This window comes from Oryctolagus cuniculus, chromosome 13, assembly GCF_051225735.1.
Source record: "Oryctolagus cuniculus isolate XC-2025 breed Fujian yellow rabbit chromosome 13, ASM5122573v1, whole genome shotgun sequence".
Taxonomy (NCBI): domain Eukaryota; kingdom Metazoa; phylum Chordata; class Mammalia; order Lagomorpha; family Leporidae; genus Oryctolagus; species Oryctolagus cuniculus.
This window is the reverse complement of record NC_142879.1, coordinates 18,852,431-18,878,999: the sequence shown is the minus strand read 5'-3', so window position 1 is coordinate 18,878,999 and position 26,569 is coordinate 18,852,431. Positions and strand designations below refer to the sequence as shown.

Below are 26,569 nucleotides of genomic sequence, written 5' to 3'. Positions count from 1 at the left end.
AAGTCTACTTGCCTGGGATCCCATTCCCATCTGGGTCTAGAGTGGCTTTGGAGGATGCCCTGGGCCACGTGGCAGGGCAGCCCCCTCCTGCCCAGCACAGGGTGGGGAGGGAATGGCGGGCGGCAGACCCCAGCCCTACCGGCCCCTTTCTGCTGAGATTTGGTTCTTGGCAGCTTTCGGGGTAAGGGCCAGGATGGTGAAAGGACCATGATTGGCAAGTGGCCCCACCTGCTGTGGGCGACTGATTCTGATTCATCCAGTGAGAAAAATTCCTGTCCCATCCGCGTCCGGACTTCATGACCTGTGAGCAGCTGGCCGCAGCGGGGCCTCCCGGGGATGACCAGCGGAGCGGAGAGCCTGGCCCTGGGGCACATGGCTGATTGGACGCAGCTTCCCCAGCCTCTCTGGCTCCTACGAGAGGCAGACAGAATCCGCTGAGCGGGCCGTGCGGGGAGCCGGCAGGGCAGTGGGAACCCCGTTCTGATCCAGAACCACCGCCAGAGTGAGAGCCTCCCCCTCTGGGGCTTCCGTGCCCTCGTCTGGACAGCGAGGGAGCGGGCGAGCTCCGGCAGGTCACGGCTGCCTCCCCCTGGAATGTGTCAGACACCTGGGCCGAGCACTGGGGAGGTTGCAGTGGGGGCTGGGAGGCAAACCGCCCTCCCCAGAGGGCAGCAAGGATACTGCGCCCTGGCACTGTGCCCCCCAGAGAGGAGGAAGAGGAGCAGGTTGGGACAGAAAGAGAAACACGTGTTTGTTGAGTGAATGAACCAAAGAAAAAACACGAATGAATGCAGGGTGCTGTGCAGAGAGGTGGGAGGTGAAACCACAGCTCCCAGGGCCGCAGCCTGGGGCCTCGGGCAAGGCACGGTTCTCCGGGCGTGGTTCCACCCTGGGCACGCAGTGGCAGCCGGGCTCGCCGCCCCCTGCGAGGACAAGGCCGGCGCCTTGGCTTATCTGGGCAGTCCGAGAGCAGGAGCAAGGGCGGGCGCTGTGCCCAGCCTAGGGGGCGGTGGATTCTACCGGAAGACACGTGGGCCCTTGCAGGGACGCAGATGAACAAAGCCACGTGTGTCTTGGACACCGGGCTTTTGTTACTGTTTTGCAGCCTGCGTGCCCTCACCCAACCTCGCTGCAGAGTTCATCCTGGTCTTGCGGACTCCGGGATCAGAGTCTGGTGCGGCAGGCTACGCCTCCCTTGTCACACCGCACCCCATATCAGAGCAACGGATCGAGTCCCAGCTGTTCCATTTCCTATCCAGCTCCCTGCTAATGCGCCTGGGAAAACAGCAGGGCTTGGGCCACCTCCCACGCGGGAGACCCAGATGGGTGAGCCAGCAGAAGGAAGACCTCTGTCACTCCCTCTCTGTCACTCTTTCAAATACATCAATCAATCTTCAAAAAGCCTCTGAGTCTCTGGGGAACCCATGGGGTTTGGAACTTGCTCAGGGCAGCACTAGACAAGGAGGCTGTCTTGGGGGCGGGGCACATCCTCTCCCCCCACCCCACCCTGCGCCTTTCCGAGCCTCCCTCCGCCTGTCTGGAACCATGAGCTTGGGCGGCTGCTTCCTGCCTGCACCCACCAAGGAACTGAAATTGACCTCTACTGGGGAGACCGCGTGCAGATTCCAGGGCTGCCACAGGCAGCAGCCAGGGCTGGGACCCAGCAGGCAGATCGGATGCCCCAGTGCCCAGAGCCTGGACTCACAAGGGGAGGTGTCCCTCCCAGCCTGCTGGGCCTGGGCCCCTGAAGCTCACAGCCCTGGGCCTGGGCCCCTGAAGCTCACAGCCCTGGGCTCTGGAGAAGCCTGGACAGACGGCAGGGTGTGGGACAGTGAAGACAGGGAGAGCATTCCACGCTGGGACTCTTTCCAGAGTCCACCGCACCCTCGGTTCTCCATGCCACGGCTTGTACTTCATCAGAGCCCTCCCCTGCGCCTGACATGAACCCCTTCCACAGCGGGGGAACCCAAGGAGAGGGGCTGGAGTGGCGGTGCAGCAGGTTAAGCCACCAGCACCCCATATCAGAGTGCAGGTTCAAGTCCAACCCAGCTCCCTGCTAATGCTCCTGGGAAGGCAGAAGAGGATGGCTCAAGTGCTTGGGCCCTGCCACCCACGTGGGAGACACAGATGGAGTTCCTGGCTTCTGGCTTCAGCCTGGTGCAGCCAGGGAGTCAACCAGCAGATGGAAGATCTCTCTCTCTCCCCCTCCGTGTGTGTATGTGTATATGTGTGTGTGTGTGTGTGTGTGTTGCTCTGCCTTTCAAATAAATAAGATTTTTTAAAGATTTTTGTTTATTGACTTGAAAGGCAGAGTTACAGAGAGAGGGAGAGACAGAGAGATCTTATATCTGCTGGTTCATTTCCCCAAAAAGGCTGCAATAACCAGAGCTAGGCCAGGCTGAACCCAGGAGCCGGAAACTCCATCCAGGTCTCCACGTGGGTGGCAGGGACCCAAAAACTTAGGCCATCTTCTGATGCCTCCCCAGGGAGCTGGATTGGAAGTGGAGCAGCTGGGACTTGAACCAGCACTCATATGGATGCTGGCATCGGCATCACAGGCAGTGACTTAACCTGCTAACCTGCTGCGCCGCACTGCCGGTCCCACAAGAAATAAATCTTTAAAAAAAAAAAAAAAAAAAAAAAAAAAAAAAAAAAAAAAAAAACAAGGAGCCCCTGCTCTTGGGACCTGGAAGAAGTACGGCCACATTCTCACCACCTTGCATCCAGGTGAATGGGATTTGGAGTCTAACTAACACTAAGAGCCCCAGTGGCCAGCAAGTTCCCGGGGTGGCTGCTGCATGGCGCCCTGTGCGCTCTGCACCTGTGCTGCACCACACATGCACTCAGCCGGCCCCTGCGTCTGCAGCGGCCAATACGTGAATCCCCAGGCCAGGTCCCGACAGAAACCAGCCCTTCCCAGCCAGCCCCCGCCCAGGCCCAGGCAGCAGCACACAGGGCCTTGCAGCAATAGCGCTGGCCCTGAGCCCACCCCTCCGGCCCTCCTGCATTTGCTCAAAGCCCCCCTCACCTCTTCTGCCCCAGCTCCAGAGCCAGGCTGGGTGTAGGAGGGGCCCAGACACAGTGGCAGGTGGGAGGTACACAGGTTCACGCAGGTGGAGGCAGGTGAGACGCAGATCCCCTTCCAAAACAGCCCACGGCAGGAAGCAGGCTGTTGACTCTCCTGGGTGGCGGGGCTGACCTCCCTCCTCCCCATGTGGCCGGGTCAGGAAAAGCAGAGGAGGGGCACCCCGAGGGCAGGGACCACGTGTGGTTCCCAGTGGTCCTCCCAGCACCTGCCAAGGCACCCGGCACACGGCAGGCACCCAGGAATACTTGGGGAAGGGAATGGAATCACACCAGATACTCAGTTAAAACCAGCAAGGCAGAAAAGAAAAAGAGAGGAGGGAAAAGAGAGAGAGAGAGAGAGAGAGAGAGAGAGAACCAAATAGCAAACAGCACGGATGGAAAACAGCTACAACACGGCCGGTATGAGCTCATCCACAATCACTTGCGACGGGCATGTGAATGCAGGGGGAGCGAGCCAGGGAAAGAGGGAGCCAGCCCCGGCTCCCCGCTCATCTCAACGACAGCCCCGCTGGGCGGCCTCAGAGCACAGCCTTGTGCAGAATCCCCGAGGTTTCCATTCTAAGTCCATCACTCAGCCCCAGTGGTGCGGCGAGCCACTTAACTAGGTGGCCCTAGCAAGGGTCTGACCACACTCGCTCCTGCTGTGGGACCAGCCCCGCTCCTCACCGGGCCACACGCAGGTGGAGTGCAGCCTGTTCTCCTGCCCTGGGGCTGGCCTGGGCCCTGTCCTTTCACTAGGACAGGGGAACCGCAGGTCCGGCTGCAAGGCAGCTTCCCTGAGGGCGGATCAATAAACTCATTTCAGCCCCTTCTTCCACTCTGCAAAGACACGTCCATCACTCACGCCCGCTGCGACCCTGGAGGGGGAAATCTCCCGTTAGGATGTGTGCGTGGGAGGAGGAGGCTGATTAAATCAGAGGCTTGACTCCAGGCACCATTCAGGAAAACTTCAAAGCGCAGTGCTGCGAGCTGGAAAAACAAAATGCACACTCCAGCAGGAGCGGCCTTGGGGAGCCAGGCCAGGCCCAGGCAGGGCTCCCACTGCACCCAAGCAACGGCGGACACGTGAGCGGACACAGCAGGGGGCTCGTGGGTGGTGGCGGGCGGAGAAATGGCTTCTCCCCCCTGGCTGGCCCCAGCACCGACGAGCTGGGCCACTGGGAAGCCCCCACACTTCAAGGCCCACAGCTCATCCTCCCTCCCCAGCCTCCGTGTGTTTGCAACAGAGCACGCGGCTTGGCCAGAGAAGTGGGGCACAGCAGCGCCTGGGTTGCTCCTCAGGACCTGGGTGTCCTCATCTGTGAAATGGAGCCGAGAGCCGCCCAGCGCCCCCTGCCCCCGGCCCCGATGTGGTCCCCCTCTGGCACTGAGCTGCCGGTGCAGTCTCCCCTAGGCCTCCTTCCCCCCTCACAGGTGGGCCTGGGGGACCTGCCCAAGGCCGTGCAGTGCGTGGCTGGGGCTGGAGGTGCAGCCCAGGTCAGCCGCCTCCAGAGCCAAGGCCTCATTTGCTTCCTGGGATTTCCAAATGTTTCCCTTCTTCTATTTTGATGCATAAATAATATATCGCATGGGATAGAACGCGACTCTTCAAATCACATCCGCCGAGTGGAAGGAGCAGCCCCGGCTGTGGATTTGCAAGCCAGGGCTCTGCTTCCTGCTCTGACAGTCCCCCGAGATCCGGAGGAGGAGTTTGAGGGCCGGGACTGTGGCTTCACGGCCCGGGGGTGGTGGTGGGGTCCCCTAGAGTCTGAGAGGCCCAAGCTGGAAAGTGTGCCTGAGTCACCTGGGGTCCTTTTCTGATGCAGATGGTGAGTCAGCAAGGCCGGGGCGGGGCCTGGGATGCTGCCCGCCTCTCCCTGGAGACGCCCAGGCTACTGTCCCCCTACCGGACCACGCTGGGAACAGCAGGGCCCACCGGCACTCAGCCCTCCCTCGGCGGGGCACAAAGAGAGCTCCCCCCTGACGCTTGTTGGGGGAAGGGTGACTGAGGGGGCCCAGGAAGAGATGGGCATTGTCCTGGGTCATGCAGCAAAGAGGCAGATGCGTCCCTGCAAGCCTGCCCAGACCCGCCAGGTGGGCGGGCACCTCCGGCACACGGCAGCCAGGACAGGAGGACAGAAGGGAAGCCAGGTTACCCCACCCCCAGCACAGCCCCGCACGTCCAGCTTCTGTTGTTGCCATTTTACAGGTGGGAAAATCAAGGCTCAGGGAGGTCCAGAGCATGCCCGAGGCTTGTACGAGACTGAACAGCTCTGAGTCTGGGCCCAGGTCTCTCTGCAGGGAAGCGGTGTCAGAGAGGGGCTCCCTGGGCTCCCCTCCCACGCAGGGCTCCACCCTGCTCCCGCCCAGGGCCCGCCGGCTGCCTCCCCAGCCCATCTGCACCACCCTCACCTCCACAGACCTCGTGGGATTCTTTCTGCTGCGGTGATGCTAACAACACCTCCAGATTTAGCTCCCCTGCCCTGTGCGGGAGGCAGCCGTGCGAATGAGTCCACGCAGGCTCCGGGCTGGGAGAACACAGGCAGGGCCTGATGGAAACCGGGCGGCAGGCAGGCCAAGCCTGACGGTGCCCACCAGCAGCCGCCCTCCCTGTCCCGGGGCCTGCGCCAACGCCTCTCCTTATCCGCGGGGTCCTGTAGTTCCAGTTCCCTGTAGATGCGGACAAGGACAGTGGGGAGGCGTCCACTGTGGCAGCCACATTCCCGGTCCCAGTTTTGCTACTTCCTGGCTGGGGAGCAATTTCCAAGTTCCCTTACCTCTCTGATCCTGTTTCTTTGGACGATGGGTGGAGAGCAGCCTTGCAGGACCAAATGAAGCCAAGCACACAGTCCTTCCTCTGTGCTGGCCCCAGCGCACCATCCAAGACCTAAGCGCCCTTCCCCCAGGCCTCCTTCTGGGGCTCACAGAGGAGCTGAGGCAGGAAGCGAGGTGCCTGCCTGGCCCAGCAGGCACACAGCATGCCCTTACCTGCAGGCCGGGCTCCGCACGCCTCCCAAGACCTGGCGTGCCTGCAGCCCCACCGCGAGCGCCGGCCGCAGCACAGTGGCACAGGCACACCACCATGCACCCGTCTGCACCACCCCCAACAGCAGCAGGTGGCCGAGGGGTGGGCTCCGCTTGTTCTTACACAGAAGTCCTGCCCACCATCCCCCCAGCCTCAGGTAGAGATGATAATTTCCATCTACAGGCGTGGAAACAGGCTGAGAGCAGAGCAGCGGGCCAGCCTGGCCGACGGACGAGGGTGCCGGCCGGGGCAGGGTCGGCTTCTGCCAGCGGGCACCAGGGCAGCCAGGCCCAGGTGCCCCCCCGGTGTGGGAGGGGGCTCCCCTGTCCCTGGTCCTCCCCACAGGGGCCCCCTTGAACAGTTTTACTTCCAGCCTTGACTGAGGACTGAGCCCAGGCTGGGGCCCAAGGATGACCCCTCCCTGCCTGCGCAGCCTCGAGCCCCAGGAGGACACCCTGCCTCCCTCAGCCCCTGCGCAGGCCCCGAGCGGCCCACCCTCCAGGGCCTGGCTCCCGTCCACCTCCTGCTGATCAGCTCAGCTCTCCTGCCTGCTCCTCCGCCAGGCCTCCAACCCTCCTCTCTCCCCCACGGCCTGCATCAGCTCGCCGCCACCTGAGTGCCAGGCAGGCAGGGTTGGCCAGCGATGGGATGGGGGAGGGGTCAGCACCGAGCAGGGACGTCATCTTCCCTTTCACCCCGAGAGCGCTGCCTCGCGAAGCCTGTGTGAAAGGGCTTAGAATTCTGCCCATTCTGCAGATGTGGAAATCGAGCCCCCCACCCGATGTGGGGAGTGGTTTGCCCAAGATCGCCAGCAGGAAGCGTTGGAGTCAGGTCTTTCCATTCCCCCAGGCAGCGCTGGTGACCTCTGCAGCTGTGTGGCTGTCAGAAGGCTGATCAGTCTCTCTGGACCTCAGCTTCCTCCTGCGGGGACTGGGGAAACACTACAGCGCTGGCACCAAACGCTGCTCAGGACGCCGTGCAAGGCTTTCAGTCACATGACCCGAGTCAAGGATTCAGCACGGGGCCTGCCGCTCCTGGCTGCCCCAGAGTCACCACTGTGGCCAGGGGCTCGGTCATGCCCTGGGCTCCACCCCGGAACTCACAGGGTGGTTAACAAGGGCTGCACCAGGAGGGAGCATGGGAGGTGGGGGTGGGGGTGGGGGAGAGGCGCTGTGGTTGGGGGATGGGGGGAGGCGCTGGGGCCCAGCGGGTTAAACCACCACCTGGGATGCGGGCATCCATAGGGGCGCCGGTTGGAGTCCCGGCTGCTCCACTTCCAATCCAGCCCCCTGCTAATGGTCTGGGAAGAGCAGCGGAGGATGGCCCAAGTGCTTGGACCCCTGCCACTCACATGGGAGACCCGGATGAAGCTCTTGGCTCCTGGCTTCGGCCTGGCCCAGCCCTGGCCATTGCAGCCATCTGGGGAATAAACTGGCAGGGGGCAGATCTCTGTCTCTGTAACTCTGCCTTTCAAATAATAAATAAATCTATAAAAAAGGAGGAAGCACAGGGAGCAGGAGGAACAACAGGCAAAATCAGGCAGGCTTCCTGGAAGAGGTGTCATCTGAGCTGAATGTGAAAGAATGAGGAGTTGGACTGGCTCTGGTGAGCAGGGGAACGGCGTTCTCTCTCTCTCTCTCTCTCTCTCTCTCTCTCTCTCTCTCTGAATGCATACATAGCATGAAAGCAGCAGTCTGGACATCAGAGTCCTTGCTTGTGTGAGGCCTGGGCAGGCAAAGAAGTGCCTGGCAGGGGCACAGGCAGGCGGGTGTGGACTGGGCCCTTCTGCTGGGGTGGCCCAGGCCTGTTCCTCCTGCTGGGGTAGCCCAGGCCTGTTCCGGCCTCCTGCCCGTGCCCCCCCCCCGCCCCATGACCCAAGGTTGTGCGCCCTTAAGGCAGCACTTGTGTCCTAGATGGACTTGAACATGTAAACCCTGTTCTCACGCTGCGGGGGATTAATGGGGGTGGGCCGCAAACAGGAAGCGGATCTGCTTGGTTGGAAGTTGGATTTGCTGGACCATGGAGAATGAGGGACTGGGGTGGGGGTGGTGAGCAAGCAGGTGAGTGACAGGAGTGGAAGCCGGAACATTGTCTCTGACTCAGAGAAACAGGAACGCCCTGCACGCGCACGCGCGCACGCACACACACACACACAGAACCACTGCAGTCTCTGGTGTGATGGGGGTGGGAGCCGCGTGCCCTCACAGCCCTGGCTCCCAGCCAGCCCAGCCTGGCCCCGCACAGCCGCGTGAATGGGCTGCGGTCAGCGCTGCTCCATCGGCCCTCCCAGCTCCAGCCCCAGCAGCCCATGCTGAAGGGTCACCCCACACAGGCACCCTGGCGGGTGAGTCCCCGGAGCACAGCCAGTCCCGGGCACCCTGAGTGGGTGAGAGAGTGGACCAGCCCAGAGCTCCACAGACACCACCTCCCTCCCTCATCCTCCAAGGCAGCAGGGGGTGGGGCAGCGGCTGCCCTAGGGGGCTAGGAGACCAGGAGCCCCGCCCCCACCTCCACCTCCTGGGCCTCCCACCCTCTGCACCCAGGCAAACGCTTTGATTGGTTCTCTGCTCCCAGCCTTTGGCCTCTGCAGGTGCAGATGAAAAACCTGCCGCTCCCGTCACCCCGCGAAGGCTTCCTTCCTGTGGGGGGGTGTGCTCTCATGCCTGTCCTCGTTGGACACCAAGTAAGCCACCAACTGGGCGCCAGCTGGGCAGGTTAGGTGCCGGCCACAAGGCGCAAGGCTGCCGGAGGGAACCAAGTTCCGCCCTGCACGCAGATCATCCGGCTCCGCCCTGACCCCCCCCCCCCCCGCCATGGGTCACGGCGGCCACACAACAAACATCAAGGGGCTTTGGACCACTTAACAACCCTGATTCGTGTTCATTTGCAGGGGGCCTACCATGCACCAGCCTCGCAGCAGCGCTAGGAAGGGAGGGAGGGAGAAGCTGCGCTATGCAAGAGGCCCTCCCTCAGAAAAGCAAGCATCATAGACAACACAGCCCTCGGTACGCCGGCCCAGGACCAAGGTAAAGCAGGAGAGGGAGACGCTCTCTGAAAGAGGATCATTGAAAACATCAGGTGACCGGGGCTGGTGCTGTGGCGCAGCGGGTAAAGCCACCATCTGCAGCGCCTGCATCCCATGTGGGCGCCGGTTCGAGTTCCGGCCGCTCCACTTCCCACCCAGCTCCCTGATAATACTTCTGGGAAAGAAGTGGAAGATGGCCCAAGTGCTTGGGCCCCTGCCACCCACATGGGAGACCTGGGTGGAGTTGCAGGCTTCAGCATGCCCCAGCCATTTGGGGAGTGACCCAGCAGATGGAAGATTCTCTCTGTCTCTCCCTCCCCTCTCTCTGTAACTCTGCCTTTCAAATAAAGAAATCTTTTGAAAAGAAAAGAGGAGGGCTGAGAAGTTCTTGCAAGCTGCGGTCTCAGCCCTGCTGTCCCGGGGGTGGGAGCTGGGAACTGCGGGCTGTGGCTCTGAGAGCAGCTGCACGGGGAGGGAGCCAGGCCCGGCTGTCGGCACCCGCGCCAGCCCTGCCAGCTCACTGTCGCGCGGGGCTGCAGGAGGCTGTGTGTGCGGAAGGGCCAGCGTACAAGCAGCCAGGGCGACGTGGACATGACGAGCCGGGCTGGGCTGGCGTTGCCTGCTTGCAGACAGTCCCGCCCCGACACGGGGCCGCTCAGCACACAGCGCCTGGGAGAGGCCCCTGAGTGTTGGGGTGCAGGGGGCTAACCCGACAGGCGACGCAGGCTTCCGGAGCAAGAATGAGGCCCTGGAGACAGCCTCCCGGACAGGACCTTCCCAGGGGTTACTGAGGGTGGGGAGGGGTCGGGGGACCCTTAGGTGTCACAGACATCACAGTGTCCTGCTCTGCATGGAGCCCTGCCTTCTTCCGGAAGCTTCAGGAAGCCGGAGCCACAGGTCCTTGCCACCACAGTCCCAGCCTGAGAAAGCCGGGCCGCAGCAGCCCTGGGAGCAGCTGGAGGTGAGGTTTGGGGACACCCTGCAGGAGGCTGAGACGAGAGAGAGCCCTTGGGCCGAGACACAAGTCCCGGGAGCTGGGCAGTGCAGACAGAACAGCAGTGGCCCTGCCATCACGCCACCTCCAGTTCAGGCCCTAATGGGAACCAGATCCTGCCCCCATTTCTTCTCTCCCCCATTTCTTCTCCCCCTAACATTTCTTCTTCCTTCCCCAGCTACCCAGATGCACAGCCACCCACACAGTGGCTTAGGACGTAAACCCAGAGCGGCACCCGACCCCCGCCCGTCCCGACAGGTCTCCCCACGTCCTCGCTCGCCGTGCTCCCACCCACGCTGGCGCGGGAGGCAGGGTGACCTCATGGAGACCAGGTGATTACGCTGATGGATCTTCCTAATGTGAAAGCGGCCGTGCAAACGCAGGCCAGCCCCTCGTGGGGCTGAGGCATTATCCTCCGTGTATCACTGGATTTCATTTGCTAATATTTGACTAAGGACTTTTGGCCTTTCTAAAATGTAATTTGAATTATATCATCGCCTGCTTAAGCCATTCAGAGGCTTCAGGATAAACTCCAAACTCTGGACCGTGAACCGCAAGGCCTACGAGGCCCTCCCGAAGCCCCGGGGCCCTTGGGGGTCTCCGGGTTGCAACCCCGGGTCGTGGAGAAGCCGCTGAGAACCTGCCCCGGAGAGGACCAAGCTGCTCCGTTCCTGGAACCCTCGGGCTGTGATCTCAGCTGCCTGCTCTCGGCTGGCTCGCTCCGCTCCGATCTCTGAATTTCACAACGGCAGCTCAGCTCGCAGCCAGCTTCCTGACCTCAAGGAGACACCTAATCTTACGAGGACTCCGGCACTTTCGACTCAGCGCAGGAACGAGCTCCCTGCCTGCTCCATGCCCCCGCGCCCGAACTGCTGCCCACGGCTGGCGATGAACCCGCAACCGTGCCGCCAGGTCCCTCGGGGGCCCTGCATGCACCCCCAGGAGGCCAGGCCCCCCGGGGTGCAGCCCCCTTCCCCCTCCACCAGACAACGGCTGGTGCCACTTGTTTCTCTCTGCAACCCCTCCTCCCGCATCCTCTCTCTCAGCCATGACCTTGCCTCCCTCTTTGCTCGGAAAACTGAAACAATCAGAAGGGAACTTGGCACCTACAGATGCTGCATAGAACCAGAAGGCCCCCCAAGGTCCCGCCCAAAGGAAGGGCCAAGGACACAGCTCCAGGAAGCCTCCCCAGGCTCCACCGTGAGGCTTTCTCTGCCTCCTGGACCACCGGTCAGCCCCAGAAACACCAGCCTCCGCAGAACACAGCCCCAAGCAAATGCCGCCTCCCACTGCTGACAGCGCAGCCCCGCAGCTTCAGGTTCCTGCAGCTGAATTCCCCGACAGAGCCAGAGCGGCCCCCACCCCCTGCCTCCATTCCACTGCTGCTCTCCAGCCGGGCTTTCTGCCCCACCACGCCGCTGGCATTGCCCCTGCCAAGGTCACCGACAGCCCTGCTAAGTCCAGGGGTAATTCTCAGCCCTGATCCCGCGTCGGCCTCGGGCAGGTGCTCTCGCGTGCCTCCCTGACATACACGCTCTGCACTAGGTTCGCAGGCCCTGGTTTCTTCCCCCGTCTGGCCCTCTCCTGCAGTCTCCCTGCTGCCTCCTCCAGCCCCCGGCTGCTCAGGCTCGGTCCTTGGTCCCCTGCTCTGCTATAGCTTCACTTTCTGTCTCGGGGATTCCACGCAGCTTTGTGGATCTAAACCCCATGCCCGTGCCAATGGCTCTTCCTCTGTATCCCCAGGCTGGTTGTCTCTTCTGAGCGCCAGCCTTGGACATCCAACCACATGCTCAAAACCACACTGAGGTGCCCTTAGACCCCCCAAGTCAACTCGGCTCAGTCCGAACTCCTTCTGTTACTTGCCGAACCTACAGCACCTGCAGCCTTTCTCACCGGGTCGATGCCGGTGCCATCTGCAGCCTAGGAGTCGGGTCCATGCTGACTGTCTCTCACAGCCACCCCACAGGTAGGTCCCCCCTCCCAACCCAGAAGCAAAATCTCTGGCTCTTCAAAATGCATGCAGGGGGCTGGCGCCGTGTCTCAGTAGGTTAATCCTCCGCCTGGGGCGCCAGTATCCCATATGGGCGCCAGTTCGAGTCCTGGCTACTCCTCTTCCAATCCAGCTCTCTGCTATGGCCTGGGAAAGCAGTAAAAAATGGCCCAAGTTCTTGGGCCCCTGCACCCACATGGGAGACTCCTGGCTTCGGATCGGCGCAGCTCCAGTTGTTGTGGCCATCTGGAGAGTGAACCAACAGAAGGAAGACCTGTCTCTCCCTCTTACTGTCTGTAACTCTACCTCTCAAATAAATAAATAAAATCTTAAAAAAAAAGAAAAGAAACCCTTACAGCCAGAGGCCATGCTGTTCACCAGCAGACACAGCCCAGGGCTCTGAACTTGGCTGTGACCTCACCGACAGCCGTGAATGATGGAAGTGTCTTTTGCAATCCTAACAAACCAGTAACAACCTAAATCATAGGCTCTCCAAGGATTCGTGCATTGGGAACGTGTTTCCAGAGTGCCTACGCTACCAGGCATGGGGCACACGTGGATTTGGAAGCACGCGGGGTTCTGGCCCTTCGGGGCTCGCTGAGCCCAGGGAGAGGGACAGCAAATGCGGAAGCACCTGGGCCGGAGTCGCCGGGAAGGAGGAGCAGACGCAGGCCGAGTACCTGGCGAGAGACAGACCTGGTGCAGGCGTGGAGAGCGGTGGGGGGCCTCCATCAGGGGCTTCAGTGCTGAGAGCAGCCGCAGGTGTGGCCAGGAAGCTGATCATCTGCTGATAATGCCGAGTGAGCAAAATGGGATATAACACCATGTATATATAGCTGCTCTCAATATGTAAAAATAATGTATCTATATATATATGTATGTGTGTGGAAAATTTTCTGGAACCTCAAAATGCTAACTAGATCCCTGCAGGTGGCGGAGTTACGGGTGACTTTACCGTCCTTATTCCTTCCTATACTTTCCATTATCAACACGCTGGCTTTGACGTTCAGCAATAAATACCGAACGTCAGCGTTGGCCGCCCGCCGCGGCTGCCCTGCCCCCTCCGACCCCCGGCTGGAAGGGGCTTTCCAGGAGGCCGCCTGACCATTCCCCGTGTCTCAGAGACTTCCGGAAGCCAGCCCAGGCCAGCTGGGGAAGTCTGCTCCCCTGAAACAAATCCAGAGGCCTCTCCTGTGAGAAAGCCCAGGCGGGCGCTCGGTGTCCCTCACTCCAGCAAGGAAGCGACCTCTCATCACTAAGGGGCTGACTCCACCTGTTGTACCTCCTGTTTCCTCTGGGCCCTGGAGAAGCCAGTGTCCTAGGAGCTCTCCCTGGCCCAGGCTCTCACAGCAGAGGCAGGGAGCCAAGGTCCTGCCCATGCCCTTGAGCGAGCCCCCACCCCCCACCCCGGCCTCAGCTTCTCATCAGTGCCAAGGGTGGGAGGTGGGCTCCAGGCTTCCCCCGCCCCTCCTCCACCCCAGACACTTGAGGCCTAGGACCGACACACTTTCACAGAGGGTCTGAAGACTCCTACCTCTCCCGAGGGAGATCCCCAAGGACCTGGGACCCAGAGGACACAGTCACCAGCCAGGGTCACTTCATTGTCAAGAAAAGCCCAGGCCAGCCAGGGCCGGGAGGGCTCAGTGAATGCCAACACACCCGCATCTACCAGGCTTCTCGGCTCCGCAGCCCAGCAGGGCAAGCGTCCAGCTGTGGACAGAGGCACAGCTCCCAGGGGCTCCACTGCCCACTGGATGAAGGCAGGAGGGCAGGGGTGGGGCTGAGCATGCAAAGCTCACGGGAGAGAAGACTGTGCCCCTGCCAGCTAGGAGGAAACTCCTGCCCTACCCCACAGCCTCTGCCCTGATGCAAGATGTACTTGGGCTCCCTAGCCGCAGGCATCTGTCAGACAGGCCTGGAGCCCGTGCTGCCTCGGCTCCCGACAAGCCTCCCCCGGCCTCAGACCTCAGCGGCTCCAAGGATCTGTCCACAGAATGGGACAGCAACAACCTCGACTAGAGGGAGGTCAAGTTCATAAAACACAGCGTCGCTGGCGCTGTGGCTCAACAGGCTAATCCTCCGCCTTGCGGCGCAGGCACACCGGGTTCTAGTCCCGGTCGGGGCACCGGATTCTGTCCCGGTTGCCCCTCTTCCAGGCCAGCTCTCTGCTGTGGCCCAGGAGTGCAGTGAAGGATGGCCCAAGTGCTTGGGCCCTGCACCCCGTGGGAGACCAGGAGAAGCACCTGGCTCCTGCCTTTGGATCAGTGCAGTGCACCAGCTGCAGCGCGCCAGCCGTGGCGGCCATTGGAGGGTGAACCAACGGCAAAAAGGAAGACCTTTCTCTCTCTCTCTCTCTCTCACTGTCCACTCTGCCTGTCGGGGAAAAAAAAAAAACAAACCAGCGTCGTGCCTAGCACAGAGCCATCAGGAGCCAACACATAGCACACTAAAGCTGCCCAGGATCCCTGCACAGCCCTGCAGGGTCAGGAAAAGTCACAGAGTTAGAGCCAGTGGAACCCCAGAGATCGCCAACACCACCCCTTCATTTGTGGGATAGTGAAGCAGGGGCTGAGAGGCTGCTCAGTCACCAGTAACGGAGCGAAACGCAGCTCTGTGTGGCTCCGAAACAGCCAGCCCACCTGGCCGTCACCAGCCCTCCCTGGGGTCTCCATTCCAGAGAGGGCATGGGCAGGGAGCCGGTGAGCACTCACCTCCACAACCATGCCCCGAGTGTCACCAAGAAAGCCCTGGATGAGGGGACAGACACGCAGATGCCCTAGAACCAGGACCTGTGGGGACGGGGGAAATGATCGCCAAGGATGTGGAGGTGCTATGCAAATAACATGCAAACTACATGTAAATGAATCCATGCACGTTACTGATGGGTCAGCAATTTGAGCTTCTTTTAAAAACTTTGTAACTTGGGGCCAGTGCTGTGGCGCAGCAGGTTAAGCTGCCGCCCGCAATGCTGGCATCCCAGACTAGAGTGCTGGTTTGAGTCCCAGCTGCTCCACTTCTGATCCAACTCCCTGCCCACTGGGAAAGCAGCAGAGGAAGGCCCAAGTGCTTGAGCCTCTGCACCCACGTGGGAGACCCGGAAGGAGCTCCAGGCTTCTGGTCCAGCCCTCGCCTTTGCAGCCATGTGGGGAGTAAACCAGCAGATGGAAGATCTCTTTTTCTGTCTCTCCTCTCTCTGTCACTGTGCTTTTCAAATAAATTAGATACATCTTCCAAACACATTGTAACTGGATCACACTACATGATGGGACAGCCTCTTCTCTCCCTGCTTTCTACCAAGTGGAAGGAAACATCATTTGTGGTTAATTGTCCAAACCACGCCTGGTCCTGTGGCTTGTGCGCAGCGGGAAACTGTGTCCACACGGCCTCGCCAGCGCCTGCAGCCAGGGCCACGTCTGCCTTGCACTGCAGGGGCCTGGATCTCCAGCTGAGAAGGTCTCCAGCGACCCAGAGGGGAGCAGAGCGCGAGCTCCTCCTGCGGGGGCCGGGGTGGTGAGAGGCAAGAGCCGCAAGTGGCCAACAGCTGGGCGAGGACCACCCCCCACCGTGAGGAGCAAAGCCCTGGACACGGAGAAAGCTTCGTCCTGGTGGGGCAGGGCCCTCGAAGGCACTGCCGGTATGGGTGGTGCCGCTGGAGCCACACTGGGCTGGCGGGGGCGGCCATGGCCAGGACCCAAAGAGGTCCAGTCCACAGCAAGAAGGTTGGAGGTTTGCCAGTCGGGAGGCCTGTGTGGGGTGCAACCAGGCCCACTCTGGAAAGTCAGCTGTTACTGAGGGTCTACCACCTGTAGGACAGGACTCAATGGGCCACACTGCCCAGCCCTGTCCTTGAGGTACCAACAATCCGCCAGGGGAGAGAAAACGCATCCCGGTGTAATATAACAGGACTTGCACACCTGCTTGGAAATGTGTTGTTTGTGTGTGCATGTGTGCATGTGTTGCCATATAAGAGCGTGCTGTGTGCATGTGCGTGTGTGTCGCCATAGAAGAGCATGTTGTGTGTGCATGTGTGTAGCCATAGATGAGCATGAGTGTGAAGGGAGGCAGGGCTTGCCGATTAAGCCTCACTCTGAACCATATATTAATGATAGGGGCAGGTGCTGTGGCACAGCCACCTAAGCTGCTGCCCTGGACAGCGGCACCCATATCAGAGCTCCAGTCCAAGTCCCAGCGGTGTGGCAAGGCAAGTTAAGCTGCAGCCTGCAGTGCCAGCACCCCATATGGGTGCTGGTTTCAGTCCTGGCTGCTTCACTTCTGATCCAGCTCCCTGCTAATGCACCTGGGAAAGCAGGCAGAGGATGGCCCAAGTCCTTGGGCCCCTGCACTCCTGTGGGAGACACAGTAGAAGCTCCTAGCTCCTGGCTTTGGACTGGCCCAACCCTGGTCATTGTGGCCATTTGGGGAGTGAACCAGTAGATCAAAGATATCTCTCTCTCTCTTTCTCCTTTCTCTGTAACTCTGCCTTTCAAATAAATAAACGTCTTTAAAAATAATAAAGTCCAAACTGCTCTTCTTCCCTACAGCTCCCTGCTAATGTGCCTGGGAAGCAGTGGAATGATGGCTCCAATATTTGAATTGCTGCCGCCCACATAAGAGACCCAGATGGATTTCCTAGTTCCTGTCTTCAATCTGGCCCTGTTCCAGTTGCTGCAGCCGGCTAGGGAATGAACCTGTGGATGGACGAGCTCTCTCTGCCTTTCAAATAAATAAATCTTTAAACAATAAACATAGGGGGCCAGTGCTGTGGTGCAGTGGGTTAAGCTGCCACCTGCCATGCCAGTTTGATTCCTAACTGCTCTACTTGTTCCATCCAGCATTAGTGTCCTAATGCTAATGTGCCTGGGAAAGCAGCAGAAGCTGTCCCAAGTACTTGGGCCCCTGCCACCACCCATGTGGAAAACCCGGATGGAGTTCCAGGCCCCTGGCCCAGCCCTGGTCATTGCAGCTTTTTGGAGGAATGAACCAGCTTTCTCTCTCCCCATCCCCACCCTGTGTGTGTGTGTGTGTGTGTGTGTAGGTAACTCTGCCTTTCAAATAAATAAATCCTAAAAAAACTACAGACAGACACCACTTGTGGCTCGCACATAGTGTATCATGCATATTGCTAAGTGCATTATGTCCCCTTTTGTAAGTGAGGAAATTCAAGGTTAAATAAGTGTCTTTCCCCAGGTCTCACAGCTAAAATTTATTCAGGATTCGCACTCAGGTCTGTGCCAGCCTCTAGGCCGGCTCCTGCCTCAGCCCTTGGAAGACAGCTCCTGGAGACGCTGCTCCAGAGCACCCGCAGCTGCCCCCGGACCCGGTCCACAGGGCAGGCAGGGAACACCCCGGCCATGCCCGCAGTCACGGGAGGACCGGGCCTTTGGCTGGTCTTGGCACCCACACAGCGAGTGGACAGATTTCCCGGGCAGCCTTCTCACATCTGCACGAGTTTCCTAACGCAGCCACACTTGGGCATAATGGTCGGGCTATGCGGCCCAGCCCTGTTAATGCACTGGGACCAGCTTTGTCTGTGCAGCCTGGCAATGAACCCGAGCTAATGGCAACACCAAGGCCCTCGCGGCTGAGTTCGTGGGGCCCCTAGGCTGCAAGCCCTTCGTCCCTTGCAGCCGTCTTCAGCCCTACTCCGCGGAGAAACCCGGAGCTCGTGAGGGAAGGAGTCAGGGCAGAGAGACGCGCTCCTAGCAGCCAGGCAAGGAGCATCAGGAAGGCAGGTGGGTGACCGTATTGGGGCTGAGCTCCCAGCCTCCTGCCGCAGAACATCCGAGGCGTGGCTTCCCCTCTGCCGGCACCGGCTCCACCTCCCTCCCAGGACCAGGGAGAGAGCGGGGGAAAAACCATGTGTGGAAAAAGGCATTGGGAAGTCAAGCAAAGGGAGCACCATGGTGCCCAGCCCTGCCCGGGCAGGCTGCCAGGAGAGGCCAGAGGCCCTACGTCCCAGATACGGGAGCCACACTGGGGACAGCAGGTGCCGCCGATGGCCAGCACTCCCCAGTAGAAAAGGAATCTACTGGTGACAATAATGTGAAGTGGGGGCCAGTGTGCCCTTCTGAGAGTGTCCCAGCAGGGCCAGTCCTGGGCAGCATGCCCAGGCCCTCACTGGCACTCGGTGGCCCAGGCACTGCCTGGCGATGAGATTATGGCCTGGCAAGTCCCATATGGTCTGGATGCCCAAGCCAAGGACTGCCACCGTGAGGACACCCACCCCGGCGCTGTCTGGAGGCAGCACCAGCACCTCCGCCGAGCCAGGCAAAGACACACGTGGTTTTGCAGAACGTGGATGTTAAAGAGCAGGTGGCAGTGTTTCCCCGCCTCCTGCCTGCCACGCGATCCCCTAAGTAGGAGCTGGGGAGAGGTTATCAGCCCACTGGGTTCAGTAGGACAGTCCCCAAGGGTGGGGCCGCCTGGCGCAGGCACACAGGAGGAGGAGAGAGCTGAACCAAGTCTCCAAGAAGCCAGCCTGGGACCGCCGGCGGAGGCTGCACTCCTGGCCCTGGTGTGTCCCCGTTAGCAGCTCCTCACCCCGACCCCAGTCCCTGCCACTGGCGGAGCTCAGCACACTGCCATTCAGCACCCACTCTGCCCCTAGCTGGGCGGCCCCTCCAAGTCGCCCCTCTCCTGCCACCCCAGGTTCCCTGGTGGCCGCGGCTTCAGCGCTGGGGTCTGGGCACTGCCAGGCTCGTGTTCCTCCAGCCTTCCAGCCCCCACCTGCTTCTCCAGCTCAGCTCAGGCTGGCCCCGCAGCACAGAGCACGGCGGAGCAGAGGCGGGGGCACAGCGCTGTCTGGGTGTCGTGCACGCTACTGTGTGCCCTCTCAAGCTAGCCAGCACGGGTGCTGTGAGCGCCTGTGGCTGCCGTGGACTCACCGGAGAGGAATCTTGACGCGGAGGTAGCGGTCCACGGCGATGGCCAGCAGGGCCAGGATGGAGCTCTGGGTGAGGATGAGGACAGGACAGGCCACCATGAGGCAGGTGTGGAAGTAGGTCTCGGGGCCGATGTTGATGAGGATGGCCAGCGGGATGACCAGGGCGCCCACGGCCACGTCAGCCACTGCCAGCGACACGATGAAGCAGAAGGTGGCGTCCCGCAGTGCCTGGTTCACCTTCACGGCCCAGATCACCAGCACGTTCCCTGGCACCGAGACCAGCGCGATGAGCACCTCGATGCCAATGTAGGCGGCCTGGAAGGCCGAGATGGAGGGCGGCATGGCGGGCACAGGCTGGGCACATCAGCAGAACGGCACGGAGGGGCACGAGGCGGGCACCTGTGGTCAGGGAGCCTGGGGTGGGAGGCCGGCCTGGGAGGAGGGGGGAGCCCAGTGCTCTGGGTTCTGGCTGCCCCACTTGGCACTGCCAGTGCCTGCCCAGGCTGCTGGGGCTACCCAGCCCTTCCTCTGCCTAGGTCCCCTCCCTTCTCATCCCCAGAGGTTCCATTCAGCAACTTAAAATAGCAGCACTCTCTCCTGCACTGACTGTGTTATCAGGTGTGAGACAGTTCCCAACACACACACACACACACCCCACAGGGGTCCCCCAGCCTGGCTCTGCCAACCCGCGCCCACAGAGCACCATGCAGGGAGCTCACCACCATCCTGCCTGCTGGCCAGGAGAGGGGCCCAGAGCCCGGGCCCAAACTTGCGAGCACCCGGAGCCCGGAGCTCCCGGGCTGCTACAGGCAGGGCTGAGCTCCGGGCGCTGGAGGCTCATGGCCCTCCAGGCTCCCGCCGCAGCGCTCCCAGCCCGGCCTTTCAAGCAATCACATGGTGCGGCAGAGGCTCTGCCCCGGACGCTTTTAAAGAGGTAGCGCCCCTGTTTCGCACCTGGGGCCGGGGTGGCAGGCGTGGGTCTGCGGAGCTGCGACCGGGATTAGGCCAGGGCGTGGACGCCCCACCCGGTTGCGTGCGCCGCACGCCTGCCCCGCGCCCACCCACCTGAGACATGGCTCAAGCTTGACTCTTAGCCATCCCCGGACCCGCTCCAGCACTGGCAGGGACCCCTGCCCATCGCCTGCCCCAAGGGGGCATTCCAGGCGCTTCCTGCAGCCGGCTCCTGCGACCCCGGTGGGGAGTCCCCGGGGCCAACGGAGGCACAGACTCACCCAAGGTCACCAAAGCCCGCGGCGCTCCCGGCTACCGGAGCTGTTCTGCCCCAGGGTCCCCAACGCCTCGACGCCTTGGGCAGCCGCTCGCTGCGCTCTTGCTTGGAGAAACCAGGGCCGGCTGGGTCCAGGGAGGTGGTGGCCGGCGGGGACTCGACTCGGGCGCCGGCGCCTCCGTCGCCCCCGGCGCGGGAGCTGAGTGACAATCGGGCTCCGCACCCCGGGAGGGGGCGGGGGCGGTGGCGGCACCCGCGGGCCCCTCCCTCCTCGCCCTCCGTCTCCTCCCCCACCCCCTCCTCCGAACAAAGGAAGTGATTCTGAGTGCGAAAAGCTGGGAAAATGTGAGCTTTTCCGAGAGTCTGATGTGTGAATCCAGCCCCGCCACTGCACCGAGGCGCAGCCTCAGGGCGCCCGCTCCCCGCCTCGCGCCTCGGCTTGGCCGCCAGCGCCCGCGCGCCCCCACAGCAACTGCTCACCTGCAGGGCTGCACGGCGCCCCCTCGCCGGCCTGGCCGGGCAGTGGGTTGGCAGCTCGGTCCCTCGGCCGCCCTGAGACCCGCTCTCCCCGTGGACCCGGCGCCTGCACATTCCCAGGAACGTTCATCCTTACTTTGCTGTCCTGAGTCATTACCCGTCCTCCAGACCCGCCTTTCAGTCAATTAGCCACTGCACCGCGCCGGTGAGGGTGCGGAGGCTTAGGGATGTGGCCGGGCTTCCCGAAGTCACCGAGGTCAGTGTCGCCCCACCCCTCCAGCCCAGCACCTAAGCCGTAAGGTGTCCAGTGCTGTCCCTTGTAGTAGAGAGCCAAACTCAGGTGAAGAGGGTACTTCCAAAGACCGCAGGACAAATCCCGACCCAGGCACCTGACTGCCAGTGTTGGTGCTCCCTGAGCCTCCCCCTGGCCACCCGCTGCCAGTTTCCGTTTGGGTGGCCCCTGGCACCAATCGATACCCTCTCTGAGTGACGCCACTCAGCATGGGGCCTTCAGTGCCCAACCTGACAAATCCAGGTTTGCGGGTACTGGGAAGGGCACAGGGACTCAGGCTGGGGGAACCCAGGGCCATCCAACCCACCCAGAATCCAGCCTCTAGGGGCACTGCCCCTCACAGGCTCCTGGAATGCCAAGGGAGGGTCTCTGCCCAGGGAGGGGGGAGGGTCTGCATTGAATCACTGAGGGGAGGGGCTGGTGCAGGGTGGAGGGCAGCTGAGCGTTCCCAGGAGGTGGAGGAAGCCCAACACGACTTCCATTCCTGCCTTGAGCAGGAGCGAGGAGGCTCTGGGGAAACTGGGGCATGGGAACCCCCCATCCCCCCACCTCCGCTCCACCCCCCCCCCCACCGGCAGCCTCCCGCCCTCTGCCCACCCATCGCCCTGCCTCAAAGCCCCTTCCTGGCTCCAGCCCTCTTGGACTCGAGAATTCTTCTCTTCCTTTTCCTTCAGCTTCCATGCTGTGGCTCATCTACTGTCCGAGAGCCCTGTAACACCCAAGGGGCCGGCAGGGGCCAGCCTGGGTGCCGGGGGTCATTCTCCAGCCGTCAGCCACAGGCTCAGCTCTGCAGGATACCTGAGAACCCCCCCCCCATAGACACACACACAGACACAGACACACTCCCACCCCCAGGCCTTCTCACCCAAGGGTGCTGATCGGAGTCCATGCATTTGTGTAACACCCGTAGGTGATTTGCTTGCTCCTCAGTTCTGAGCAAAATAAGCAAAGCCCCTGTTCCCTCCCCCCCTCCTCCCAACAAGGTGCCTGTTCCCGGACCCGGCCTGTTTGAGAGCAGAGCTGGGATGCCCTAGAGAAGCCCAGGTGGCAGGATGTGTCAGTGTTGACGGCCGCTGTCCTGGGTAGCGGGGCTGTGGTGTGGTCAAAGGAGAATCAGAAGGGCTGGACGCTTCTAGCCCCTACTCTGCCCCTCGCTGGCTGTGTGGCCTTGGGCAAGTCACTTCTCTCCTGGCCTCCGTGTACGCATCAGCTGAGTGATGTCATCCTTTTCTGCTCCAACAACAGGTCCCACTCTGGGGTGGGACAGAAAGGCTGAGACGCAGGAGTGGGCGGGGTCTTCCCTGGTGGAAACTACTACCCCCCCAGCAACCCCCACCAGGGTCAGGCAGCAGGGCTGAGAGGCAGGGAGGGCAGGGGTCTGCAGTGGGATGGGTCTTTGTGGGACATGGATCAGGTGGAACCAAGGGACCTAGAATTTACACTGAGCCAAAAACCTTGGCCTTGGAAGCCACAGTGTGCAGGACCCCGGCCTAGATGCCCCTCCCTCCCAGGGTCCACTCTGCAACTCGGTGACCCTCCACCCACAGCCCTGCCTCCAACAGCCAAGCCCTGATCTCCTCATCTGTGGAATGGGCACAGCACTCCCAGCCTGGGGTGTTGAGAATGCAGTGAGCTGATCGGTGGCTGAAATGTCTGGCACAGGCTGTTGACAGAAAGGCCAGCAGGCAGCCCCAGCCAGCGGAGGGGTGGCAGGGGGGAGGGAAGGAAAGTGGGGAACCGGGGATCGGCTCCGTGCAGGCCAAAGCTGCACCGAACCCCACACTCACAGATGTAGGTGCCCTTAAAGGTGCCCAGTGAGAAGCTTCGGAACTGGGAACTGGACAGGAAAGGCTGCACCAGGAGGCTGAAGTCTGCACACCCCTTGGAGTGCCAGCAAAGGAGGCAGGGGTGAGGGGGTGCCAAGGCTTGGCTCAGGCCCCGGGGGCGGTGGGGAGCAGATGGGGCGGGAGGATTTCCACTGTGCCTTTCCAGCAGGCAGGAGGCGGTTGTGGCCCCATTTCATTTTCTCTGCGTTGTTCGGGGCAGTGTGTGCACAAGCATCAGTGGGCGTGAGCAGCAGCTGAGACACACAGATTTCTGGCCCCCAGGGGCCGTCGCCAGCCCGTCTGGCCCTGCCCTTGGAGTCCCCTCCGTCCCCATCTCAGATCTGCCATCCAGGTCTCTCTGCCTCCCTCCCAAAAGCTGGCTCCGTGGGGAGTTATTGGACCTGCGGGAAGAACCTGTACCTCAGCATAGGCTGGGTGGGCCCCTGGGTGTTGCTGGTCGATTTGTGGGGGAGGGACACACAGGATCGGGGGGAGGGGCATTTAGTCTCCATGCCTCCAGACAGGGAGACGCTGCTCCTAAATCAGGAAGCCAGACTGTCACTTTCATTTCTTTCACAGTCATTGATCCATTCATTTATTCTACTCATCAAATATTTATTAAGTGCCTTTCATGTGTCAGACAGGTGGCCTGAACACGGGGACACACAGGGAAAAAAGACTCACGGTCAGGTAGGGGACACGGGCACAAAGGACCCCAATACCCGCTCGCTCCCATGAGGACCCGACACCCCCCTTCCACCTGCTTGTGCTTGCTCTGAGTTGAGCTTCCCAGGGGTGGGGCGGAGCTGGAAGCGGGGAGGGGAACCTCACCCCGGGGCCCTGGTCCTGCTGACCCTCCCCTCCCCGCCCCACCCCCCGGAGTCCTCAGGAATCCCTCCAATACCGGCTTCAACGTTCGGAGTTTGGAGAGCTCCTGGCTTTTGCACCCTCCCAACCCACAGGGGGTGGGGCCTGCAATAGGTGGACCTTCACATACTAATATGGGCACACAAAGAATTCCCACGGATAGCATCCCACAGAATGCTCACCACACACCTGGCAGGGATCAGAGCAGGTGTTCCCAAGTCCCCGATCACAGATGAGGCAGCCAGGGCTGAAGGAGGTTCAGGGGAAGCCGTGAGGAGCAGTGTTGGCCTGGGGACGCAACCCTGAGACACCACACCCCATGTCAGAGAGCCTGGGTTTGAGTCCCGGCTCTGCTCCTGGTTCCAGCTTCCTGCCTGGGAAGCAGCAGCGATGACTCAAGTGGTTGGGTCCCTGCCATCCATGTAGGTGACCTGGAATGGGCTCCCACCTCCCAGCTTTGGCCCTGGCCCAGGGCCAGCCATTGCTGGCACTTGGGGAGTAAACCAGCAGATGGAAGATCTCTCTCTCCCTCTCTCTCTCTCTCTCTCTCCTCCCTCCCTCCCTCTCTTGTTCCCTTCCTCCCTCCCTCTCCCCCGCTTCAAATAAATGATGAACAGAACCTTTAAAAAAGGGAAGCCGTGTGGCAGAGGTGACTGAGATCCCGGCCACCTGCCTCACCTGATGGAGGTGGGACACGTGTCACTCCTGCAGGTGCGTCTGGGGCTCAGGTGGTGCTGGGAGTTGTTGATCCAATCAGGCGGGAAGAGTTCTTGGAGGGGGAGCATCTCACGCACCCCATCCATCCTTTCATATGTTCCCCGGGCACTTTTCTGGGAGTTGAACAGAGCTCAAAGCACGGGTGCTGGGGGCCGGGGCAGGCGTCCAGCCCTGCTCAGCATCGGCTGGCGCCCCAGTGTGTGGTGTGTGGACCTGCGTGCGGGAGACAGGAAGAGTGCTCGCTGGGCTGGCACATGCTGGGCCTTGGTCTGGGGATATTTCAGAGGAGGCCAGTGCAAGGAGGAGGCAGACAGAAGGAAGCAGCCGCCTGAGCGGGGGAGGTGGGACGCTGCTGCCGTGTCTGGGGAGCCCAGGGGCTTGGCTGTGTGGCAGAGTGGCTGGAGGTCTCCCGGGGAGGTTGAAAGGATTGTAGTGGTGTAGCAGGTAAAGTCGCCTGTAACGCCGGCATCCCATGTGGACGCTGGTTCCAGTCCCGGCTGTTCCACTTCCAATCCAGTTCCCTGCTAATGTGTGTGGTAAGGCAGTGGGGGATGGCCCATGTCCTAGGGTTCCTGCTACCCATGAGGGAGACCTGGCTTTGGCCTGGCCCAGCCTCAACCACTGCAGCCATTTGGGGAGAGAACCAGCAGATGGAAGATCTTTCTCTCTTTCTGTCTCCCCCCCCCCAAGTAGTTCTGCCTTTCAAATAAGTAAATAAATCTTAAAAGAAAGAAAGAAAAAGAAGGAAGGAGGAGAAGGAGTTCAGTGAGCGAGGCACCCACCTAAAGCCTAAAGCACGTCTGAGGTCCACCCTTTAGCGGTGGGGAAGCCGCACGAAATGATGACTTTATCAGCAGACTCCAGGGGATCTTCCAGCAAAGGCCTGAAGGATCTGAAAGAAGCCAGGGTAGAAAGATCCTCCCGAGAAACGGAGCGGAGTGGACACAACGAGGGGACAGTGACAGCAAGGAGGCGGGCCAGAGACGACAGCAGTCCTGCTCACAGGTGCTGAAAAGCAAACCAGAGGAAGAGGTAGAGGAAGAGACGAGGGTGGCACAGGAGCTCTCGCACAGGCTCGGGACTCCGCGACCAGCCAGGAGTGGCGCAGACGCGAGTTCCTGGGGGAATGCGGAGGGAGGTGGAGAGAGGACAAGCGGCTGGGGGACAGGGGTGGGGACATGAAGTCCATGCCGGGCAGGTTGGTGGGATGTGCCCGTGGGGAGGGCCCAGCAAGCTTCTGGAGATGGCTCGGGGTGACCACAGCAGGAGCAGCGAGGTGGCCATGGAGACCCTGGGAGAGAGGGAGCACAGCGGGGAGGGGCCGGGGCAGGGGTGCTGCGGGCTCAGCGTGACTGGTCTGCAGGGGAGTGGTTGCCCTTGGTGACAAGAAGCCTCGGGAACAGGGCTGGAATGGGAGCATCTTCAAGGGTGACCGCTGGAGCAGGTGAGGAAAGGTGGTGGCCCTGGAGGCTGGGGGTGCAGCCTGCTCCCTGGAACAGAGGATGTGTGCTTGGCTGCAGGAGATGGGCTCAAACAGAGGCCAGATTGGCAGAGCCCGAGGGAAGGAGAGGAGCGAAGGCAGTCGAGGGTGAATCCCGGAGCAGAGCTGAGAGGGACCCAAGCGGTCACTGACAGCCAGCAGGGCCCCGGAGGCACCCAGCTCTGTCTTCAGCCTCACCCCCACAGACCCCTGAGCACTGGGGGAGGCCCCCAGGCCCTCGGCCCCCACTCCGCCTCTCCCCAGTGGACACAGGGCTGGCCGTTGCCAGCCGCATTGCACATCAAAGAATCAAGCCTTCCCTCTGTGGGTCTCTTGGCCCCTCTGGCCTTGACTGCAGCCAGAGAGGCGCCTCTGGCCAATCCACCTGTCACCCCACCATCACTGGATGGGCTTGTAAGAGCTGGCCCTGCCCTGCACAGCCTGCCCAGTCCTGGCCAACGCACCACACCCATCCTCCTGAGCTCCTTCTCCCGGCTCTGGGCAGAAGGGGAAATCAAGGCTGGGGAGAAGCTGTGACTCCTGTCGGAGGTTGGTCAGCCAGGCACCCAGACTCCCTAATGCCTCGTCTTCCCTCCCACTCACCAAGCAGTTCCCTGCCAACAGGGCCTTCTCGATGTTCCAAGGGGAGGGAGTGGCCGTGGAGCTGGGAGGACAGACGGAGGAAGCACAGGAGGCCAC

At 61.5% G+C, this 26,569-nt stretch overlaps 1 protein-coding gene and 1 long non-coding RNA gene across 10 annotated transcripts in view; both read right to left on the bottom strand.

The window, feature by feature from the left end:
* Positions 1–20,806, bottom strand: part of ADORA1 (adenosine A1 receptor) — an 83,921-nt gene extending 63,115 nt beyond the window's left edge. For 2 of the 9 annotated variants that reach the window (XM_089311327.1, XM_089311325.1), the window contains exons 1-2: positions 19,703–19,840; positions 18,985–19,382 (exon numbers count right to left, since the gene is read on the bottom strand). In XM_089311327.1, the coding sequence (XP_089167453.1) occupies positions 18,985–19,325 (341 nt within the window). In that variant the 5' untranslated portion in view covers positions 19,326–19,382; positions 19,703–19,840. Of the gene's footprint in view, positions 1–228; positions 412–3,028; positions 3,049–12,796; positions 12,888–18,984; positions 19,383–19,702; positions 19,874–20,215; positions 20,354–20,691 lie in introns of those variants that run through there. The other 7 variants (XM_089311324.1, XM_089311322.1, XM_089311323.1 and 4 more) reach the window with 7 other exon arrangements.
* Positions 20,807–23,411: 2,605 nt separating this feature from the next.
* LOC149122498 (uncharacterized) lies at positions 23,412–24,603 on the bottom strand. Its single transcript, XR_016218813.1, has 2 exons — positions 24,352–24,603; positions 23,412–23,975 (listed from the first exon to the last, which is right to left on the bottom strand). It is a non-coding gene; the product is annotated as an uncharacterized LOC149122498 (long non-coding RNA).
* Between the last annotated feature and the right edge of the window lie 1,966 nt (positions 24,604–26,569).